Source organism: Barbatula barbatula (genome assembly GCF_947034865.1).
Source record: "Barbatula barbatula genome assembly, chromosome: 12".
Classification (NCBI taxonomy): domain Eukaryota; kingdom Metazoa; phylum Chordata; class Actinopteri; order Cypriniformes; family Nemacheilidae; genus Barbatula; species Barbatula barbatula.
This window is the reverse complement of record NC_136775.1, coordinates 11,349,225-11,368,953: the sequence shown is the minus strand read 5'-3', so window position 1 is coordinate 11,368,953 and position 19,729 is coordinate 11,349,225. Positions and strand designations below refer to the sequence as shown.

Sequence of the window (19,729 nt, the reverse complement as noted above, 5' to 3'; positions counted from 1 at the left end):
CCACGATAAAGATGACTTGTAAGCGGCAAGCCTATCCGAAACGACTCTTGCACCACAGCGCACTCCCTTTGTGTCGATTTGTATTGTTAAAAGCAACAGCAAATTTATCCGATTTGAAATGAGAGAAACACAAACTACTACACAGGGACTTGATCTTCATAACTGTGAAACTCATACAGCGAAACGGGGTTATTGTTGTATTCATGGCGACGCTCTTTAATTAGTGAAAGAATTGATCAGAAAGTAGAATGAATGTAGTTACACTCTTTAAACATTAGGGCGCAGCAAATCTCGCCTTGTGGTTTTTGAAGATTCATTCATTCACGAATAAGATTTCGAAAATGTATGACACTTCCAAAAACAAGCGTATTCCATATGCTAAAATGGTTTAGAAATGTCATACAATTTATCTGTAAATTGTTGATAAAAAATTGTTGATTGTTGAATAATTTTGCTTTCACAGGTGAGGAATAAGCGCTGTAACAAGTGTAAAACAAAGTTAAAATGTATAAACAAACTATTCTTAAGGATATCTTCATTCAGCCTACATAATTTACAGAGTGCTAGAAACTCATCTCTCCAGCACGCCTGTCAAAACAAAAAGAACAGTCTGCAAAGGTTCACAGAAATTGCAAAAGTAGACTTTTTTTAAAGGTCATTTACATCATCATATTATTCCAGGGCAAAATGTGTCTAAATTTATTAAATAACAGCAAACGGAAAGCAGATTATTTATGCAGGGCAGGGTCAGTGATGACAGTGACTCCCTCCAGAAATAGCCTATGACGTCAGGACAGGTGTGCCCTTGTCAGATGCTGGGTCATTGTTGTCCCAATGCCAAGATCCACTGAAGTGAGATGGCAGGCAAAATAACAGCAAATTTACTAGCATGGACAGCTACAGTTGTGTTACATTTTTTTTATTTCAATACACAAATGCATTGGGAACAATGCATATTCTTTTTTAAATATATATATATATATATTTAAGCATTCTTGTGAATCACTGAACTAATATTTAGTTGTATAGCCGCGGTTTCTGAGAACTGCTTCACATCTGTTTTGCATGGAGTCAACCAACTTCTGGCACCTGTGAAAAGGTTTTCAAGCCAAGGACGATTGCACTCCAGACCGCAATTCCTCTCCATTCCTTGGTTTTGCCTCAGAAATAAAGTTTTTTGATGTCACCCCACAGGTTTTATATTGGATTAAGATCTGGTGATTGAGCTGGAACTAATATGCTGCTCGCTTACTGGTGTGTTTGGGGTCATTGTCTTGATTAAACACCCATTTCAAGGCCATTTCCTCTTCGGCATAAGGCAACATGACCTCTAAGTATTTTAATGTACTCAAACTGATCCATGATCCCCGGAATCCGATAAATAGGCCAAACACCATAGGATGAGAAACATCCCCATATCATGATGCTTGCGCCAAGTGAAGTGTAATGTGGCTTGAATTCAGTATTTGGGGGTCGCCTGACAAACTAGACCCAAAAATAATAATCTTGCTTTCATAAATTCAAGAAATATTGTGCCATTTCTCTTAAAGCCAGTCAATGTCTTTGGCAAACTTTAAGCTCTTCAGCACATGTTGTTTTTTCAATAATAGGACTTTGGGGGGGGATTCTTGCCAATAGTTTGGCTTCACATATGCGTCTTCTAATTGTTACAGTACTCACAGGTAACATCAGATTTTCTTTGATCACCCTGGAGCTGATCATTGGCTGAGTCTTTGCCATTTTGGCTATTCCTCGATCCATTCGAATTGTAGTTTTCAGTTTTCGTCCACGTCTCTCTGGTTTTGGCTGCCATTTTAAAGCATTTTATATCCTTTTAGCGGAGCTGTTGTTCTGAACAAAGTCTGGAACGACCCATTTTACTCCGATTTTCTCAGAGAGAAATGCAAAGTACAACATTTGCTGCCTTCATCCTTGAATAAGGGCCACAGAATGATTTACCTCTCTAATTGAACTCCACACAGCTATTATTTTGAACACGCCCTCTTCAATTAATGATTCAATTACACAGAATTATTAGCATGCATGTCATGACTGTTGGGTCTGTTGGTTTTCTATTACTCTACTACACCTACTAGTAAAATATTTGCCATATAGAAATATGATTTCTACCAAAAACAATTACTGATCTGGTTAGTGATGTTGGCCTGCTATTATTTTGAACATAACTGTATATGTAACATTTATTGCAAATGTTCTAAAAAAAGCTTTTCAGTTCTAGCTACAAAAGATAAGAATGAAAAACAAATCAGCTAAAAATGTACAAACCAAGATAATTTAGACTATAACTAACACTTGATCTTTATTTCTATTACCAAAATAGACAGATGCTTCAGTTTCAGGAAGAGGAGCAAGGGCACAATAAACATATGTGCAGTGACCAAAAGTAATTTGACTTATGTAACCCAACTTTAGAATGCAGAACAGACACATTACTTCTCCATGAAGGAATTCCCTTAAGACTATTTTGGTTTTCCAAGCCACTGAGCAAACAGCGATGAAAAGTTATTGAGATATGAAAATTGTATAAACCCTTTTCCACATCAAAACAATCTGTGCTGGCATTGCTCATTTGCTGTGCCATTCACCAACCATGAGTGTGCCATCACACAAACTTGCATGTTCAATTATTAATATTAAGCAGACCCTTCTTTGGTACACAAATTATTTTCAGCTAAACATAATAGATAACGTTTTGCTAAAGCTTTTTGGATGTCAATAATGTATCTTCATGAATATTTACTTTGTTGATTTATTGAGAATCTATGCTTAGCACATAAGTTCATAAAGAATCCTTCTTGACCTCAACTGGGAAATTACTGCCTGCATCCCTGCAAAAATGTCTGAATTATTTAACAAAAAGCCATAAGACCTTAAACGGACAGGAGATTTTCAGTACCTGAGGCAGCAGAGATGCCCAAGTATGGAATAAATATTTCCCAAAGTTTTAAATTAATGTAAATTTCATCTTTACTGTGACAACTAAAATTCTTTCCATCTGATACTAACTTTTGCTCTAGTCATTCACAAAATAAAACAAACCATACAGCTGAGGTATGATCAAGTAATCATCAAGTTATAGAGTTCAGGGTTTTTATGAGTTTGCTTCTAAAGGTGTCAAGAACATTTAATAATCTAAGGCAAAGATGTTCAGTCACAACAATTGTTAAATGTTAGATTTAAACTGTTACATTTTTAATGCAGGTCGATGCAGTTTCAGGACGTAAATTGTATGGCTAATAATACAATGTAGGATCGGAATGCTAAATCTAAACTATAGCTGTCTACAGAGTATTCTTCATGACTCCATTATCTTTAATCTACAAACACCAGTCTAAAGTTTTAAGTCTATATTTATCAGCATCTGAAATTGAACAGTCCCAATATTTCTCAAAATTCCCTAGACGACCTCAACCTCTTTAAATTAAGATGTGTTATGTACGTATTATGTCTTATGTACTTTTTAACGTTTGTAACGCCTAATATTCACAGAGACATTTGGGTGCAATCCAAGCCCCACGGTGACCACCAGAAAGGTCCACTAATTCTTAAAATGAGATCCTCCCTTAACTAGTTTGCAAGTTGACTTAACAAGTTAATTTGTTAATGTTTGAGGGGTCAATTTAATAGCGAAATCACATTCTCAATCTCAACATTTATTGCGAGATCTCGTGGAGTGGGAAACAGTCAAGCAGAATGAAGATGGTCACAAGGAAAAGGTGGATTTAAACTTAACTATTATCAAATCTGGTAGGTGAAATTTTGTTTATATTGGTGTGATAATTTGTAAAACTACATGTGTGATTTAAAAGAAAAAGTATTAGTTACTGTGTCATCCATATTGTGATTTATTTAACACGAATTACCTCATTGGGGTAGGCTGGGTAGCCTAAATAGTTTCACAAGTAATGATGTAAATTATCATATGTGATTTTTATATATCATTTTATCACAATATAAACATACATTTCCACATACTACATTGAGTGTTTTAAGTGAGAAACGAAAAACAGGTTGAAATGAAACACAACAGCGCCGTGTGTGATGTGAGGAAACTTTACCGGTGCACTGTGTGTGTGGACATGAGCTCTGTGAGAAGCGCTTGCATAACACAAGTCCCAACTCATGCATTATTTGATTTCTGGGTTTAAATATTCTAATACCGACATGTCTCGAACATAGCATTACAGAGATGTCAGAGCACAATGAAAGCTATCTTTTATCTCATTTTCTTATTGCCATGTAGTGCTCATTCATTAGCTTTGCTTAAAAACAACCGGTCATTAATAATATAGCATATGATTTGGTATTACACTGGCCCTGGTGTTAATTGTATACACTTTTTTAAATGTTCTGGTGACTTTTTTTATGTAAGCGAGGATTGTTGAGAGTGGATGAGAGACAATGAAAGTAAGTTTTCCTGTAATGTTTACATTCTTAAAACAATATGTTGTTTACTTTGTGCTATACCCAGTTAATAGATCAGTTTACTATTACTCTTTTTTTAAATCTGTGAAGGTTGTATGTGTGAATGCACATTTCAAAGTTTGTCATTGTGTAATAAAGCACACAGATCCTAAAGAAACGTTAGTCACGGATGGACCCTTTGTTGTTATTGTACTTTTACTTATTTGGATACGTTTATCAGACAAATTATAAACTAAAAAACCTACGTATAAAAAGAGAATAAATATAATGAGTTGAGTCAAGTAACGATTGCTTACAGTGTACAGAGATATTGTCAACCAATCTCTTTTAGTCAACAAGAAGAGATAGGAAATAGACAGGCTTTGCAGCAAAGAAAACATGCTACTTGGGAGAACAAAATAGGCATCTTGAAAAAACGCTTCATCTGTATTCACAATCTGGATGCTTTATTATTCTGTTTTTTTGTTTAGAAGTAAAATATTCATATTCTGCATACTGCCTTTTAGTTATTATACCTATACATAATAATGTTCACAATCTGTAACAACCATCATTCCTAAAAAAAATCTAAAGCATCAAATGCTTGTCTATCCCCTAACCAACATTTGACTGAGAGAAGACCATGAATCATAGCATCTCTCTTGCTGATCTGGCCTTGTCAAGTTCTCTTACACACACTGCACATCAGAAACAGAGAAGATGATATTGGACCTAAAGAGAAAGAGGAACAGTCGGCGAACCTCTTATTGTGCAATGCTGGGGCAGACACTGAATCCCGCCACCAGGCCGACAGGACACACTAAACCGGTTTCCATGACAACTGAATTCTAATGATTACACCCCTGGCTTTTGCTTTGACGACCAGAGAAGGATGCTACAGAGTTTCGATGGTCCCACACTTCCACACACACTCTCCACCTTCATGAACAAATCTGAAAATTCCTATCATCAGGACCTCTCTTGCATCTCACTGGGGTTCCAATACACAGCAGTGCAACTCCACGGCGATTTAACCAGACGTACAACCTCAAAGTCATTGTCTTTCGGCTCTTCTCTTGCCCCATCCCCCATACAACCTGCTTATGCTCTCCCTGTGATCTACCCACGTGTCCATAGCCAGCTGTTCATTGGCTGGCACCACAAAGGCATCTGTCCAATTGGTGCGGTTCACTCACATAAACATAAGCAGATCAGCATTCTTATGATTCTGAACGGAGCCTTTCTTTCAGTGGAGTCCATGGGAAATACTACATTTGGTTTCATAACATTATTTCGCCCTTTATTTCACAACACCTGTAAATCGAAAAGATTTCCTCTTTCTGAGCAACTGTTCTTGCTCCAGGACCATCTGCTGCATGCATTATTTTGATCTCGCTGCCATTGTGACCAGCAGTGTGTTTACAGTTCCTCCTCTTCGATGCACACATGAGGTTTCAGCACTAACACAGCGGACAAGGCTGTGACATGTAAGTACAGCAAGAATTTGATTAAGATCACTTAACCTTCCCTGACTCTACTCACACACAAACCCAATCATATGAGGTCTTGTTTTTGTAAATATTGTGTGACCATGTTAACTTCCTGCATTGGTACAAAGTTGGTTACAATTAGTTAAAAACATTATAGAAGTTATAGTTTCAATTCATGATATTGTAATGCTTCACATGGCAGGTGTGTCTATAATTTTCGATAGTTAATATTACACCTGAACCCTGAAACGTCAACCTCTCTTTTGTTGTGCATTACAAAGAGACTGACTATATTATTCATATTTCTAATACCTTTTTTGATTGTCACGGAAAAAGAAAATTATTTTTGCACTGTTCATGGTGACTGATAGCGCTGCTCTACAAAAATGTTTTATTTAAGTTTGTCCCGACACCATAATAGAATTCAATCTTACCTGAAAGATCTCAAAATTATATGTAAAAATATACAAATATTATATACTGCTCAAAACCTAATTCACACTGTAATAAAACTTTTCAATTATATACTTTGCATATTGTTGTGAGAACAAAATTGTCATGATTCTGCCTTCTCTTGTCTTGATTTTCTGGTCTAGGGGCAGAGTCATGACAGACCCACGTGTTTTATGTGGAGAGAAACATATTATTGTCAATCAGAACATAATATGCGTTCTCTCCTGTCTCGTCATTTGGCCCAGCCCCTCTCGTTTCTAGTATAGCTTTCCTCCTGTGTCTTATTACCCATACCTGCCCATCGTTATCTCCTTTGTTAGTTTCCCTATATATATACCCATTTGTCTATTGTCTTGTTGCTCGTTGGTTGTATATGTTTCCCGCTCTGTAAATGTTTCCTTGCGTGTACCTGTACCTTGGCTCGTGTTCATGTTCCCTTGTAGTTTGAAGTCTTTACTTTCTGTTTTTCTATTGTGCCTCCGTTCAGTTTTCCCCCCATTGTGGGTGTATTATTTGTAATTTGCAGTTTTATTTAGTATTAAACTCTTTTACCCCGTATTGCTGCCTGCGCTTGGGTTCTTCACTACCTGTTCCGTGACACAAAATAATGTGACAATGGTCAATGGAAGCCAAATAAACACATTCAGGGCAGGAATCACTGTAAAAAATACTGACTGATTCAACTGAATTTCATCAAAGCAACTCATAATGTTAGTCAGTAATGTGAATCGCCCCACGTGACAGTATGAACTGCCAACAATGTCTGGAAATACTCCTAGTGATATGGCAGATGGTGTCCTGCCCAGACCTGGATCAGAGCATAAGGGAGGTCCTGGACAGTCTGGAGTTACTTAATGGCTTCGGATACATGAGATCCCAGAGGTTCTCAACTAGATTTAGGTCCGGGAAACATGAGGGCCAGTCATTGGCATCAATGCCTTCATCATCCAGAAATTGGTCAGGCATTTTCATGCACCAGGAGGGCTCTGCACTGCACCAGCAAAAGATCTGACAATAGATCTGAGGATGTCATCGCGATACCTCATAGCACATGGAGGTCTGTCAGACCCTCTTAGGATGGTCCTCTCCAGATCACCCTTGCTGTTGCCTCTTCAGTATACCTGTTGTTACTTACATTTGCACCAAAACAATTAAAAATTGTTCACAATCACCCTTACCGGGTTAACTGACTGTGTGAACAGCAAAATGTAAGCAGTGTATATAAAATAAATAATACATTTTATTAATTTTAATTCAAGTGATAAGACCGTTCTTGTTATGAAAGTGTAAGGTAAATCGCTATAAACACAGTTGTTTAAACATTACTAGAAAGTAAAAAAGGGGAATCCTGACTTGTTTGCAAAGTATTGATTTAATTACACTCATTTTCGAACAAAGACAATGACTATTTTACAGTTGATTCACACCACAAAGACAAATGCCAACAAACTAGGAGACACGGCTGTCTGTCGGTGTTTGATGGATCAGTGTGATACCCCTGTCTGTGTCTGTTGGTTGGAGTCAGTTTTCACATTTGCAGTAAAACCAAGGTTCCTTTCAAATGGCCATTGAACATTATTGTTATTCTACATAGCGCTTGCAGAACTGGCTTTGCACACTTAACTTAAATCGAAATTCGGAACGGACACTGACATACTTTTGTCGCTGGTGGAGTGAATGTACAGTTATGGGCAATTCACATTTCGTGTCTAAAACCGCATGGAAAAGGTTAGCCGCGCCGATGAATAAATGACCGGACGTGTCACTCTGAAAAAAGTATTTTCCAAGATTTCCATCTCGATGCAGCGCCGATGTCCATCGCTCCTTCCGTGTGTCTACATAAAGAATAACGAATTGCACTCACAAAAGCGAAATGTGAAATGCCCCTTACGATGTCTTTCTTTGAGAACATGTTTGAGTATCTGATGTGAAAAAGCGTGAATGAAGAAATTATTTTTGAATTGTTTATTTCAACCTATATTTTGTATAATTACTCGATCTATCAACACCGCTAATCACTTAAACCAGAGATCCACGGAACGCAAAACATGTTATGACCCATGCTGGGATGTGATGTACAAGCAAAATGTGATGTATGTTAATTGTGTTATTATTCCTTACCTGAGGATGGTGCTCTCAGTCTAGGATCTGTTAGGTTGGAACCTGCAAGAGGGCGAATAAACAAGAGTTCAGTAGAACAACAAGTCGCATGAAACCGTGTCTCCGTGAGTTATTAAAAAACACATCCAAAAAACATCACACAAAAGATTAACATTTTAGACAAATTTATAGTTCATAAAAAAAGTACTTTAAAGTCCCCATGATCACTTTTCCTTCCATATTCTGACGTATCTCCAAATGAAAAGGAATTTCAAAGGAGGTAATTAGTGGGCGCGGCTTGTGTTTTTTTAGTGCAAATTGATGGATGTATAAAAACAGCTGTTGCATTTTGAAATGAATCTAGCAGCAGACTGACAGTTGAAGGGAAGGAGTTAAAGGATGCTCTGCCCAAGCTGTCTAAATTATGTTATTTGAGACTTTTGAGAGATTTTAACTGATGATTATAAGGGTACATTAATTTTAAAAAGAGAATGGTCCACTTTGATAAGATATTTACTATTTACTATATACAACGGACGCACCCGGCGCGACAGGACAAAAGACATTAGAAACGCATTAGAATGGGTTGAAAAAGGATTAAGCAAAATTTTTGATCTTTTTGAGGAGGGAACGTTGTTGTCATTTGAGCAGATATCGGCACGACAAAGCACCTGGACTTTGCGGTCTCCTGGCATCTGTCCTTGCTAAGCAACAATGGGCCACGATAGCCATTGAGATGGGGATGTATAAACAAAGGATATATGGATTATATGCACTGAAAATGCCAAAGTAAGTCTGCTACTAGATTTAGTTATGCTGTGATCATCTGTCTCTTCAACTTCATTGAGCTCGTCTATATTGGCTGGTTAGTTCTTGTCACATGACCTGCCCATGACTCGCGGCTTTCTGAAAAGTTGAGTTTTTTTATCTCGATGCTGCGCAGACGCGCCTGACAAAAAGAGTGCGTCACGACTATCCCCACTAGCCATCCCCCACCCTATGGCAAAGACACGAAATGTGAATCAGGCCTTACTCTAGCCGGTAGACACATCTGAAGCATGCGCACTAGCTCTCAGACAGTGTGCGATACTGACACAAAATGACAGTATTTAAAATCACCTGTTTCACCATGTTCTGTTATGTCAATAGAGTTTGTCGGTGTCTGTCAGAGCAGACAGTTGTTTTTCATCTAATTCTAAATCCAAATGCCAATTTGTCTATTGGTGTTTGTTGGCATTTGTCTGTGCAGTGTGATTTCGTCTTATAATTACATTAGGTTCAGATGCCTATTTTGGATATGCTTATTCTTGACAACATAACAATAAATAATTTATGCCCAAACATGCATGTTTTAATAAGCAGACCACTTTGCAGTTGAACAGCAATCTTTCTGGAGCCCTGGCCCTTTCCTTGTGTCAATATTAAATATCTTAATTTATTAATGTCCACAGAATTGTAAGAATGACCTGTGTATTTCCAGTACTTTTAACAATGATCAAGAACCATTAACTTTATGCTTATGCTTTATGTTTATGCTTTAAATGCTTGAATTTGTCGAGCCTTTCTTCACAACTAGTTGATTTGAAACATTATTACAACAGTGCCCACGGACAAGGGGCGCAAAGAAGCATTGCGTGACTGGGCGCAGCAGGAAAGAAACAAGCGAGCGCAGACATGCGGTGTTCCTTTTGCCAAGTGTATTTTAAACTGACAATTGCATTATTTTCCTTTAAATCTTATCAAGAGCTTTACTCTTTCAACAGAGTAGGGCATTGGGATGATCAATTCAGAATGGAACACACAATGATTTCTGCACGCACGCATGCGGTTAATGTACGATTGAGACTTGGGTTACTACGTTGCATATAGTTCCGTTTTTTCCATGATTATCAATGTAAGTGTATACACTGAAAACTAAAAAGTTAAATAGCTACTTAAATTTTAGATTTATACTGGGGCACAGCAGATTTATACTGGGGCACGATGGAGTGCCGCTCCAAAACACCAGAAGACACACATGCAGGGAGCAGATCGAGACGGTCAGCCTATTTGCCAGGGCTCAGCCCCGGACGGCTCCAGCCTGCTTGCGCCTAATTCCAGGTGAAAAACTGGCCAACATTGTCTTTAAAAGGATATTTACCTCCTGTCACACAAACACAAGTTCACAGTCCAACTAATTATATTGGACCAAACATAATTCTGCTATAGAAAAATTAACTTGCAATTGGAATTTTATGTTCTTAGAGACTTGAATGAGTCACTAAATGCATTTCCAGAGTGCCATCCAAAAACATTCCTAAAGCGACTTTTTGCCAACTGCTGTGCAAACAACTAGCAAAACATTTTCAATCTTATACAGAATAAAATAATTAATCCAATACAAAACGAGATAACCACAAATCCAACCATAACCAATGTTCTCTAAACAGACATTACCCGGCCCACTCTCTTTGTGCACTGTGTCAGCATGTTTTTACCCAGGCTCTGACTGTCACAGCACTGTTGGGGATTAGATTGACAATGCCTTAATCCCATAAAACAGCTCCCTCTGCCAACCTACATCACTGTGCCATGCCTGACCGTGCCCTCTGTTACCTAATGTCCATACAAAGACATGCAATATCCAAGATAAAGGAGGACTCCATTAAGGCAGGCACAAAGATAAGTACTACATGGCCACATAAAAGACACATAGACTAAATAAATTATAATAGCAATCACTCTCAAACACCAAACTATACTGACTGCTGCTGTTTTAAAGCCTCAAGGTCTTCGAGCAGAGGATGCTCACATCACCATCCAAGCCAAGAGCATCCTAGTTATTGCTAGAATGAATAAGTCTGTATTTCTGCAGGTGGGAAAAAGGCAGAAGCAGCACACCATCCAAAGTGTCACATTGCATAACACAGTGGACAGACCTCACATTTCCATACTGAAGAAGATGAGCCAAGATGACCCCAAGTCACATCCAATGCTGTAAGTACACCATCTAAAGATGTACACTTTCACTATTAGTAATTTTTTGTCCTGATAGACTTGAGATGACCAAATTTTCTGATTATTTGTACGCATGTTTAGTGAACTACGAGAGAAGCTCCAGCCAGAGGTGACGGAGCTGATAAAACAGCAGAGGTTAAACCGCTTGTGTGAGGGAACCAGCTTCAGAAAGATCAGTGCTCGCCGCAGACAAGGTCAGTGGTCAGTTAGTCACCCAACACCACAACTTATTTACACAGAAACCTAACGACTGTACGTGACAGACTTCCTTGTTCTGCATTTGGTTACACGACAGAACACGGTGTTTTATTAACATATTAAGGTTTGGGAGGAGAACATACAGATAATTAACTCAGCTGGCTTTCAATTAACAATCGAATTAACAATTAAACAGCACCCATCCTATCAGCCCTATAAGTAGTCAAGCCACCTTATCTCAATTCTTTTGAATGTCTCCCAACATGTCGGAAATAGAGATCCATGCCAATAATGACTCCTTTGAGGCCCAGGAGCTTCCTACATTCCAATCCAGCTCACCAGCTCCGGCCAGGCCGCCTCAACCTAGCCCTCTGCAGATAACCTGCAGCGATTTCTCTGTCACTTTAAAAAAGCTACCTAATCGCATTTTTCTAGGCTGCCACATCATTACGTGCGCAGTCTGCTGTTCCACAACACCACTTCGTACCTTGTTTATTTGTACAGATGGTTGAATGTCATCAAACTGATTAGAGTGCTGATGGATGCTCCTCTTTTCCTACCTGAGGACGATGGCCCCTCTGACTGCGGCGCTCCTCCGCTGGCCTCCCTGCGTTGTCTTTATATTAATCTGTCAATATTAATCAACGTTTCATTTCGACAAATAAGAATATCCTAAACTTAAAGTTTCTGCGTGCACATGGGACTGTTTAACATGGTGCTGTAAATGGACTTGCTGCTAGGGCTGAGAATCGATCCCATTAAATCGACTCCTCTTTAAGAGCCTTCATAAGCACAAGCCCCACCCCTTAGCTGATGTCATTGGTCAACTAAATCACATTAGTTTCTTGTCTAAAACTGATGGATGAAGTCTAGCGCTGTGGAATGACATAAAATATCCATAAAAGCAACAGCTTTGTTTGCACAAACAATGTAGATATATTAACATGTATCCTCACATCTAAAAAAATCATACAAACAATCATACCGTTTGCTTTTTCGACGGACTGTAAATATGGACAGTCTTCTTTACCGATATGTGCTTGAAGAGAATTACACGTATATAAAGCATAGTCTCACAACATATTTAGTTGGACGTTTGTTTAAAGCTGTTAAACCTGAACAGAACCTCTTCAACACCTGTCTTGCATTTAGCATTAATATTAATATGCAATCTTACATATTTTTTATCAAATTTACTGATTAAGGATCCGTCTAGTCTATCTATTTTCCTCAAGTATTTTCATGTAGGTACACTGTGGAATAACTTTAGAAATAGTCATTTGACCTGTGTTTTATTTTTTTAAAACAGCTAGTAAATTAGATTAATTATATTATTAATGATACATTCAAATTGCAGGACAAGATCGACATATTTGGTTAAGGTTTTCTTATTTTTTTATCTAAACTCATATTTTTATATTGATTATAGGGCTGTGCAATTCATTTAAAATGAATCGTAATGGTCAATTTTAGCCTTCATCAATTACAAAAACAAAATAATCGAGGTAAACGATTATTGTACCGCTTTTTTATTAACACATGTCTGCAGACATACCTAATCAACACTTTTACTAGACCAAGGGTAAATTTCCTTGGTGCGAAGTAAAATGCATATGCCTACTGAAAGCAATACTTTCTTCTCGCCTACTTTAGACAAGTTCTGGTATTGTCGTCTTTCACCAAACCACAAAGTGTTACACTATGGAGATATAGAGGAGCTCTCCCAAGGACAAATACCACACGACTCTCTTCAAGAGAAAGGTAGGTGATCTCAGCAACCTGTCTATTTTACATGACAGATGCCCTCTTTTTCTCGTTAGTAAATAAGGTCTTTATAAAGAAAATGTGCCGCTGAGGTCACGCCCTGTTGCATGTTGCAGTAGCGCCGCCATCTTGGAAGGTTAATACTCCACTGCTATCATTGTTCTGATATGTACCGTTACTTGTTTTGTTTGATATATGGAGAAATCGAAAGTGAAAGAAGCATGTGCATTTCCTGAACCAGTCTGCGTGTTATTTCAGTTTTTAACACAGCAAGATCAATAGATACCACTATTTCTTATCAAACAAGAAAAACAAAACTGCATTGAACGCACTAGCAGCCACCCTCCCATGATGGCAGTGCATTCAACGCAGCGAGACATCGAAGCTCTATAGTCATCGGACTCGCGCGCTGCTCTGAAGTTAACTTCCGCTTTGTTTTTGTTATAACAATTATTTTATATTTAATTAATTTATAATTTATTGTATATTAATTGTACAAAATGTATTTAACACTAGCCTACTCCACGGTTATTGATTTCTTTGCAGAGGTCTAACGTTACCGGAAGTTAAGATAAGGCCACATAACGTTTAGTGTTGTTGCTGTCAGACAGAGGGCATGTTCACTTAACCAGGGCCACAAAGTTTTTAACATGACTGTGATTAAATATAATAAATACTGACCGACAAACTGGCTCTTAATGTGTCAATTTGTTATTTACAGTAAACCAGAGTTTCGCTTTAACTCTCGTCTTTTCATTCAGTCTTGGTAGCAGATATAAAAGCAGTGGTAACAGGAAAGGATTGCCCACATATGAGGGAAAAAGGAGCGCTTAAGCAGAATAAGGTAAGCACAAAGAAAGCTGTAACGAGAAAGTTTGAAACTAACTAAAGGGCAGGAATGGAGTAACGAATCCAAATCAGAACAGTCTAAACTTACTTGGAGAATCTGGTTGTACCAAATTACAGACTTCAAGACGATCCGTTTCGGTAAAACACAAGTCAAAACAGAGCAAGCACGTTAAGACAATCGGCAATTAAACTAACTGCGACGCGAGCCACAATTTACAGTTTAAACGGCACCCTCTGGTGTTTAGAAGTGGTCATTTCTTCATAATGTACATGTATAGATGCACATTTAACTTTTAGAGATCTCTTTTTCATTACGAATTATGAACAGCATGAATCGCATTCTAAATATCTAGTTACTTTATTGTTTTAGATTTGTGTTGTACCAGATAATCTGTATAATCTTTTACATAATTTCGTACAAACTGTGCTGTGGATGCCAATGCGACTCATACTTGAAGGAAAAATGAAATGAAAATTCTGTCCTCTTTTACTCATCATTTTTACATAATTTGCATTAGTTAAAAATCTGTTTGCATTTCTTTGTTCTGATGAACATAGACAAAGAGATTTGGAAGAATGCTTGTAAAAGTCCTTAGACCGCATTGACTATCACAGCAGGAAAATTACAATGGTGCCCCAGAACTGTTCGTTTTCCTACATTCTTCAAAATATTTCCTTTTGTGTTAAACAGAACAAATAAATGTATAAATCAATATTTCATCTATGGTATAGTCAATGGTGGCCAAGAACTTTTTGGTTACGAGCATTCTTCCAAATATCTTTCTCTGTGTTGATCAGAACAAAGAAATGTATAAACATTTGGAACAACTCACATTGAGTAACTAATGTCCCATTGGTACCTATGGGGTAGAAAAATGGCTCAAGAAATGAAAATCATCGCTTCCCATATGATTTGGGGAGGCAGGTGCAGTGTTTACAGAAGACATCTGGTGTGCACAGGCACCTGTAGAGAAGTTCAAATGGGAATCATGGGAGAGGAAATGAGGCTGGGTGTAGAGTCTGGTGGAGCTTGAAGATCATTATCTTCTGCATTTCAGGAGCTGCTGGAGCTGGGGTTTTCCATTCTACATAACTCTGATGAATATCTGAATTTTATTGCTCCTGATAAACATGAGGTGAGCTAAAACATATACAAGACCTTTGTACTGTAATATACCAACGTCGCTTTATCACGCTTACAGTATCTTATGATTAAAGTCATGAATAATAATTTCATCATTTTATCACCCTTACACTTTGATGTTTTACATTTGTTTATTCATCTTAATAATTGTTATTTTCTTTCTATGTTTTTCACTAGTACTGCATGTGGATTGACGGTTTGAATGCTCTCCAGGGAAAAGAGATGACAAGTGAACTAACAAAATCAGATATGGACACTCTGGTTACTATGGAGTTAAAACTTCGCCTCTTGGACCTTGAGAACATTCAGATTCCCGAGGTTCCTCCTACTGTTCCCAAAGAGCCCAGCACTTACAACTTTGTTTACGACTTTACCCAACAACACACTTGAGAATAAGTCCTTACTGATGCTGATAATCAGCTGCAAAACGTTGCTCTTTTCCTTATTTACAGATAGAACCATGTTCAGGTCTTAAACGTTCTTCTAGATTGTGACTTAAACGTAATGGTTAGTTTTCTATTTCCTTTAAACAGTCACTCAATTCAGCAAACAAACAAAAAACCACTGGTGTACAATGTTTCAGTCTTTAAGTTTTAATGAACACTCGGCATGGTATCATTAACAAAATGTTGTGAAAGTAAAGTACATATCTACATCAAACGCTGAGGACCGACTTCTTTCATGATCTTATTTTCTCTTAAGCTGCATTCATCCACGAACACACACTCAAGACACAATCAATAAAATTACTTGCAGAGCTGTTAGAAAGGGCATGTGCTAGTCATTTAATAAAACATTCTGACCTACTGAGCCATGCAAATGCAGTAGTTAGCATGGTATTTATAAGAGGTTAATAGTTTCAGGAAACATGTCAAGTAAAGAAATGCATTTGACATAAAATAGCCTTTCTTGTATTGGAATTTTGAATTGTTTTATTCATTCAAGCTTTATTTATTCATCCCAGAGTCAATTACATATCCTACTCGAGGTCACAGATCAGAGCCTTCTGATAAACTGTTCCAATAAGTAGCTTTTTTCCGTACCGGGTGGCCACAGAAGAACTCATGATCACACTGCCATCATCTGCATATACCTTATTCACCTGAGACTTTTTGGAGAGGATGTCCTGAATCCTGATGACCTATGGACATATTTTAGATTTTCAAGGAAAGGGGTATTTTAAATTATTGAGAAAAAAACACCGTGACAAATTATTTACACAGTTTTTTACATTTACAAGTTTAAAATATATTAGCCTTTAGCTATTTTGTCCAGCACATACACACCTCAGAGCCAGGTGGATCATTCGGATCAAAAAGAAGAATTTTGAGACCATTTGGGTGGCAGCCCAACCAGAGATCACCAGTTTCATGGTCCACCTCAATGTTGTCACATAGTGACCCCACATCAACCTCCTGCATAAGAAATATCAAACTGTGTTAAAACAAATACTGGTTAAATTATCTTATTTCTGACAACATTTCAGTCTCATTGCACAAATGAGGTATAAACATTTCCTGTAGTTTTGTGTTTACCTTCAAACGAGACAATATGGTGTTTTTCTTTATTTCCAAGACAACAATTCTATGGTTCAGAATATCTGACACATATAGATGCCTGAAACGAGGACAAATTATACAACATGAACAAGGCATTATTTTTGTATATAAGGTTTGTCATTTATATACATTGTTTAATTTAAAAATGCAAGCCTTGACTTTCTAAAACTTGCCTTTTGTCAGGGGAAATATTTATGCCGTTGGCAGAAGAGAAGCCCCCTGCTACAGACTGCACTGTGTCAGGACTGTAGTAGATGACATCACACCAGGCCAAAGACAAAACAGGCTCCAGAATCTTGAGAATGCCATTAGTGAAGTAATGATCGTTGGTGGCATAAAAGCTCTCAGGACCCACCGCTACAATGTCATTCACACTAACAAAATGCACATATATAGACTTAAAAATGTATCTCTCATTATGACATATGGTGGTTTGTTGAAGCACATACTTCTTTAGGAGATCATGTTTAATGGTTTTAATGTAGTGAAGAGAGTTTTCTTCTTCCACAAATCTGAAAATCTCCACCTGACTTTTGCCTTCAGGATGATTAACAACAAATACATATATGGCACCATCTAGAGAGAGAGAAAATTATTAGAAAATGTTTAGGTTCGAATTCTCATACATTTATTCTAATTTTACAGGGTTTGCCAGCAAATATCATATATTTGCCAAAATTACTGTTTTTAAAACATGTAGTGTTAACATTTTATATTCCAGAATTATTTTATGTGCTTATGTATATGCACATTATGCAATTTTATTACAAAACAAAAATTCTTTATAAAAAACAAACCTTTGTCATCTTTGTACACACTGAGGCCATGTGGATTAAAAGAGTCTTTGTCAAATTCTCCCTTGATGCTCAATTCTTGAATGTTCCGCACAGAATCCAACACATCAAGAGTATAGATTTTCCCAGGCTCATCAGAATAGGATGGCAATCCTGGATACTTCAAGCCCTATGTTCGAGCATATACAGATACAGACATTGAAGGACAAGCATTATGCTTTTTTAGCCTCTTTTAGCCTATTTAAAGGCACTTACACGAGTAGTTACACGTGTAAGTATGGCGACACAAAATAAAACGTGGCGATTTTCTAACCGGATAAAAGATTATAAATATAATGTATGGCGGAAGAGCACTTTCGATCTCGGCTCAGTAATCACTCCTGAAAAGTAACGTTGGTTGTATTGACGGAAGGGAGAGGGAACGGGGGAGTTTTCAGGTGTGATTCTAAATTCATCCCTGTTTGGATCCTAAGGAATGAATGGTGCCACGCGCTAGAGCGATTAGAGACGGGACAGACATGTATCAACTGGTCTAAGTTGAGGAAAGAACATAGTGACACATGTAAAAACAGCGGTGTTGTCCTTTAAATGACTAAAATTTGATTTTAGATGAGTTGGGTCTATGACGCAGTCTATTTTAGAAACGGGCCAACAATGCGCCTGAGCACACCTCTTTTTTTAGACCAAGACGCCCATGGGCGCACAAATACATTCTCTATTTAAACAACGCAGCGCAGGACGGGGAAATAAGATCTGCGTCTGGTTGAAACTAGCAAAACCGCTTGCCTTGCGCCGGGTGTACGATAGGGCCCTTTGTCTTCTAACAGTGTTTATTTCATTGTGAAATGAGGCTATAACTTGTAGGCCCAGATCACAATATGCTTGTTCGGTTTATAACAGTGAAATGAGGTTATAACTTGTAGGCCCACATCACAATATGCTTGTTCGGTTTATAACAGTGAAATGAGGTTATAACTTGAAGGCCCACATCACAATAATCTTGTTCACTTTATAACAATATCGTGATTTTATGACATACAGTACTCAGAAAGGCTAATCCATCTTTGAGAATGGTGATATCTTCAGCCCCAAACTCTGTAAAAACAAGAACAAACAACACAGTAGTCAGCATTTCAATGTCTTTATATGGATTGTCAGAAATAGAACAACATGCATATGTTACGTCAGTCCTCGACACAGTAAACGCTGTTATCGGTGCAAAATGCAAACTGCACGTGTTTCTTTTACAAAGTGAGTTTAGGCCTATAGCCTATTTAAAAACTAAAACATTAACAAGTAGGCAAAATTAACAAGTAGGCCAGAAAAACAGCCAGCGTGTTTATCTTACCTATGCCCTCTATCAGGTGGCAGTTAGGAAGGTATCTCCGAGTTAGTTCTCTAGAGTAAAGTGTCACATGCCTGTGGAGAACAAACGAGACATACATATCGCAACTTTTCGCCTTATTACGACAATTATGTTGAAAATGTAACTGAAACGACTGAAATAAAAGATTTATTGAAGGATATTCGTTAGCCCGCGTTGTACATTGCATAGATAAAACTGCAAGTTGATCAACATACCAACCTCAATGTTACAAGTCTTTCTCCGATCAAAACTGCAATAACTATAACAAAAAACGAGATTATGCATAGTCTAAACTTCCCCATATTGTACTGTGACCAGCTGTGGGTTTACAGCCTCTAGTCCGCACGAAAACTAGTGCGCATGGACAACAAGTTAAGAGTTGTTTTAACGGTTGTCGCAGTGACAAACAATGCTACTGAAATTGTCTGAATATCTTTCCAGCGATATGTTTAGACTCATTTAACTATCAAATTTATCCTGTTGATTTTAAAGTTACATTATAAACATTAGTTTTACATAACAGGTGCGCCACCCCCAAGAATTGTAGTACTGTATGTTGACCATCAGTCGGCACTGTTAGCAATGGTTTC

At 37.7% G+C, this 19,729-nt stretch overlaps 3 protein-coding genes across 6 annotated transcripts in view; 1 reads left to right on the top strand and 2 right to left on the bottom strand.

Annotated features, from left to right (window-relative positions):
• fxyd6l (FXYD domain containing ion transport regulator 6 like) overlaps positions 1 to 14,537 on the bottom strand; it is a 24,114-nt gene extending 9,577 nt beyond the window's left edge. Inside the window, exons 1-3 of one of the 3 annotated variants that reach the window (XM_079470025.1) lie at positions 14,365 to 14,537; positions 12,224 to 12,291; positions 8,490 to 8,531 (exon numbers count right to left, since the gene is read on the bottom strand). The gene's annotated coding sequence lies outside the window, so the exon portion shown is untranslated. Of the gene's footprint in view, positions 1 to 8,489; positions 8,532 to 12,223; positions 12,415 to 14,364 lie in introns of those variants that run through there. The other 2 variants (XM_079470024.1, XM_079470021.1) reach the window with 2 other exon arrangements.
• Positions 5,624 to 16,379, top strand: LOC306901861 (engulfment and cell motility protein 1). Of its 2 annotated transcripts, none has more exons than XM_079470017.1 (7): positions 5,624 to 5,912; positions 11,323 to 11,444; positions 11,547 to 11,659; positions 13,317 to 13,424; positions 14,189 to 14,271; positions 15,335 to 15,412; positions 15,598 to 16,379. In XM_079470017.1, exons 2-7 carry the CDS (start codon positions 11,410 to 11,412, stop codon positions 15,808 to 15,810), a joined length of 630 nt encoding a protein of 209 aa, XP_079326143.1. In that variant the 5' UTR covers positions 5,624 to 5,912; positions 11,323 to 11,409; the 3' UTR covers positions 15,811 to 16,379. The 2 variants fall into 2 exon arrangements, with proteins under 2 accessions (XP_079326143.1, XP_079326144.1); XM_079470018.1 differs by lacking the exon at positions 5,624 to 5,912 and adding an exon at positions 11,059 to 11,133.
• Positions 15,991 to 19,729, bottom strand: pon2 (paraoxonase 2). The gene is made up of 9 exons (XM_079470016.1): positions 19,359 to 19,729; positions 19,122 to 19,192; positions 18,813 to 18,868; positions 17,777 to 17,942; positions 17,429 to 17,555; positions 17,153 to 17,353; positions 16,956 to 17,037; positions 16,707 to 16,835; positions 15,991 to 16,561 (listed from the first exon to the last, which is right to left on the bottom strand). The coding sequence occupies exons 1-9, from the start codon at positions 19,439 to 19,441 to the stop codon at positions 16,400 to 16,402; spliced, it is 1,077 nt and encodes a 358-aa protein (XP_079326142.1). The 5' UTR covers positions 19,442 to 19,729; the 3' UTR covers positions 15,991 to 16,399.

Coding starts and splice junctions, on each gene's coding strand:
- LOC306901861 (XM_079470017.1), top strand. CDS start 11,410: ATGAGCCAAGATGACCCCAAGTCACATCCAATGCT. Junction 13,425..14,188: donor CGACTCTCTTCAAGAGAAAG/GTAGGTGATCTC, acceptor CTTTTCATTCAG/TCTTGGTAGCAGATATAAAA. Junction 14,272..15,334: donor GAGCGCTTAAGCAGAATAAG/GTAAGCACAAAG, acceptor TCTGCATTTCAG/GAGCTGCTGGAGCTGGGGTT.
- pon2 (XM_079470016.1), bottom strand. CDS start 19,441: ATGGGGAAGTTTAGACTATGCATAATCTCGTTTTTTGTTATAGTTATT. Junction 17,943..18,812: donor GATTAGCCTTTCTGAGTACT/GTATGTCATAAA, acceptor GCTCGAACATAG/GGCTTGAAGTATCCAGGATT. Junction 17,556..17,776: donor TGTGTACAAAGATGACAAAG/GTTTGTTTTTTA, acceptor CTCTCTCTCTAG/ATGGTGCCATATATGTATTT.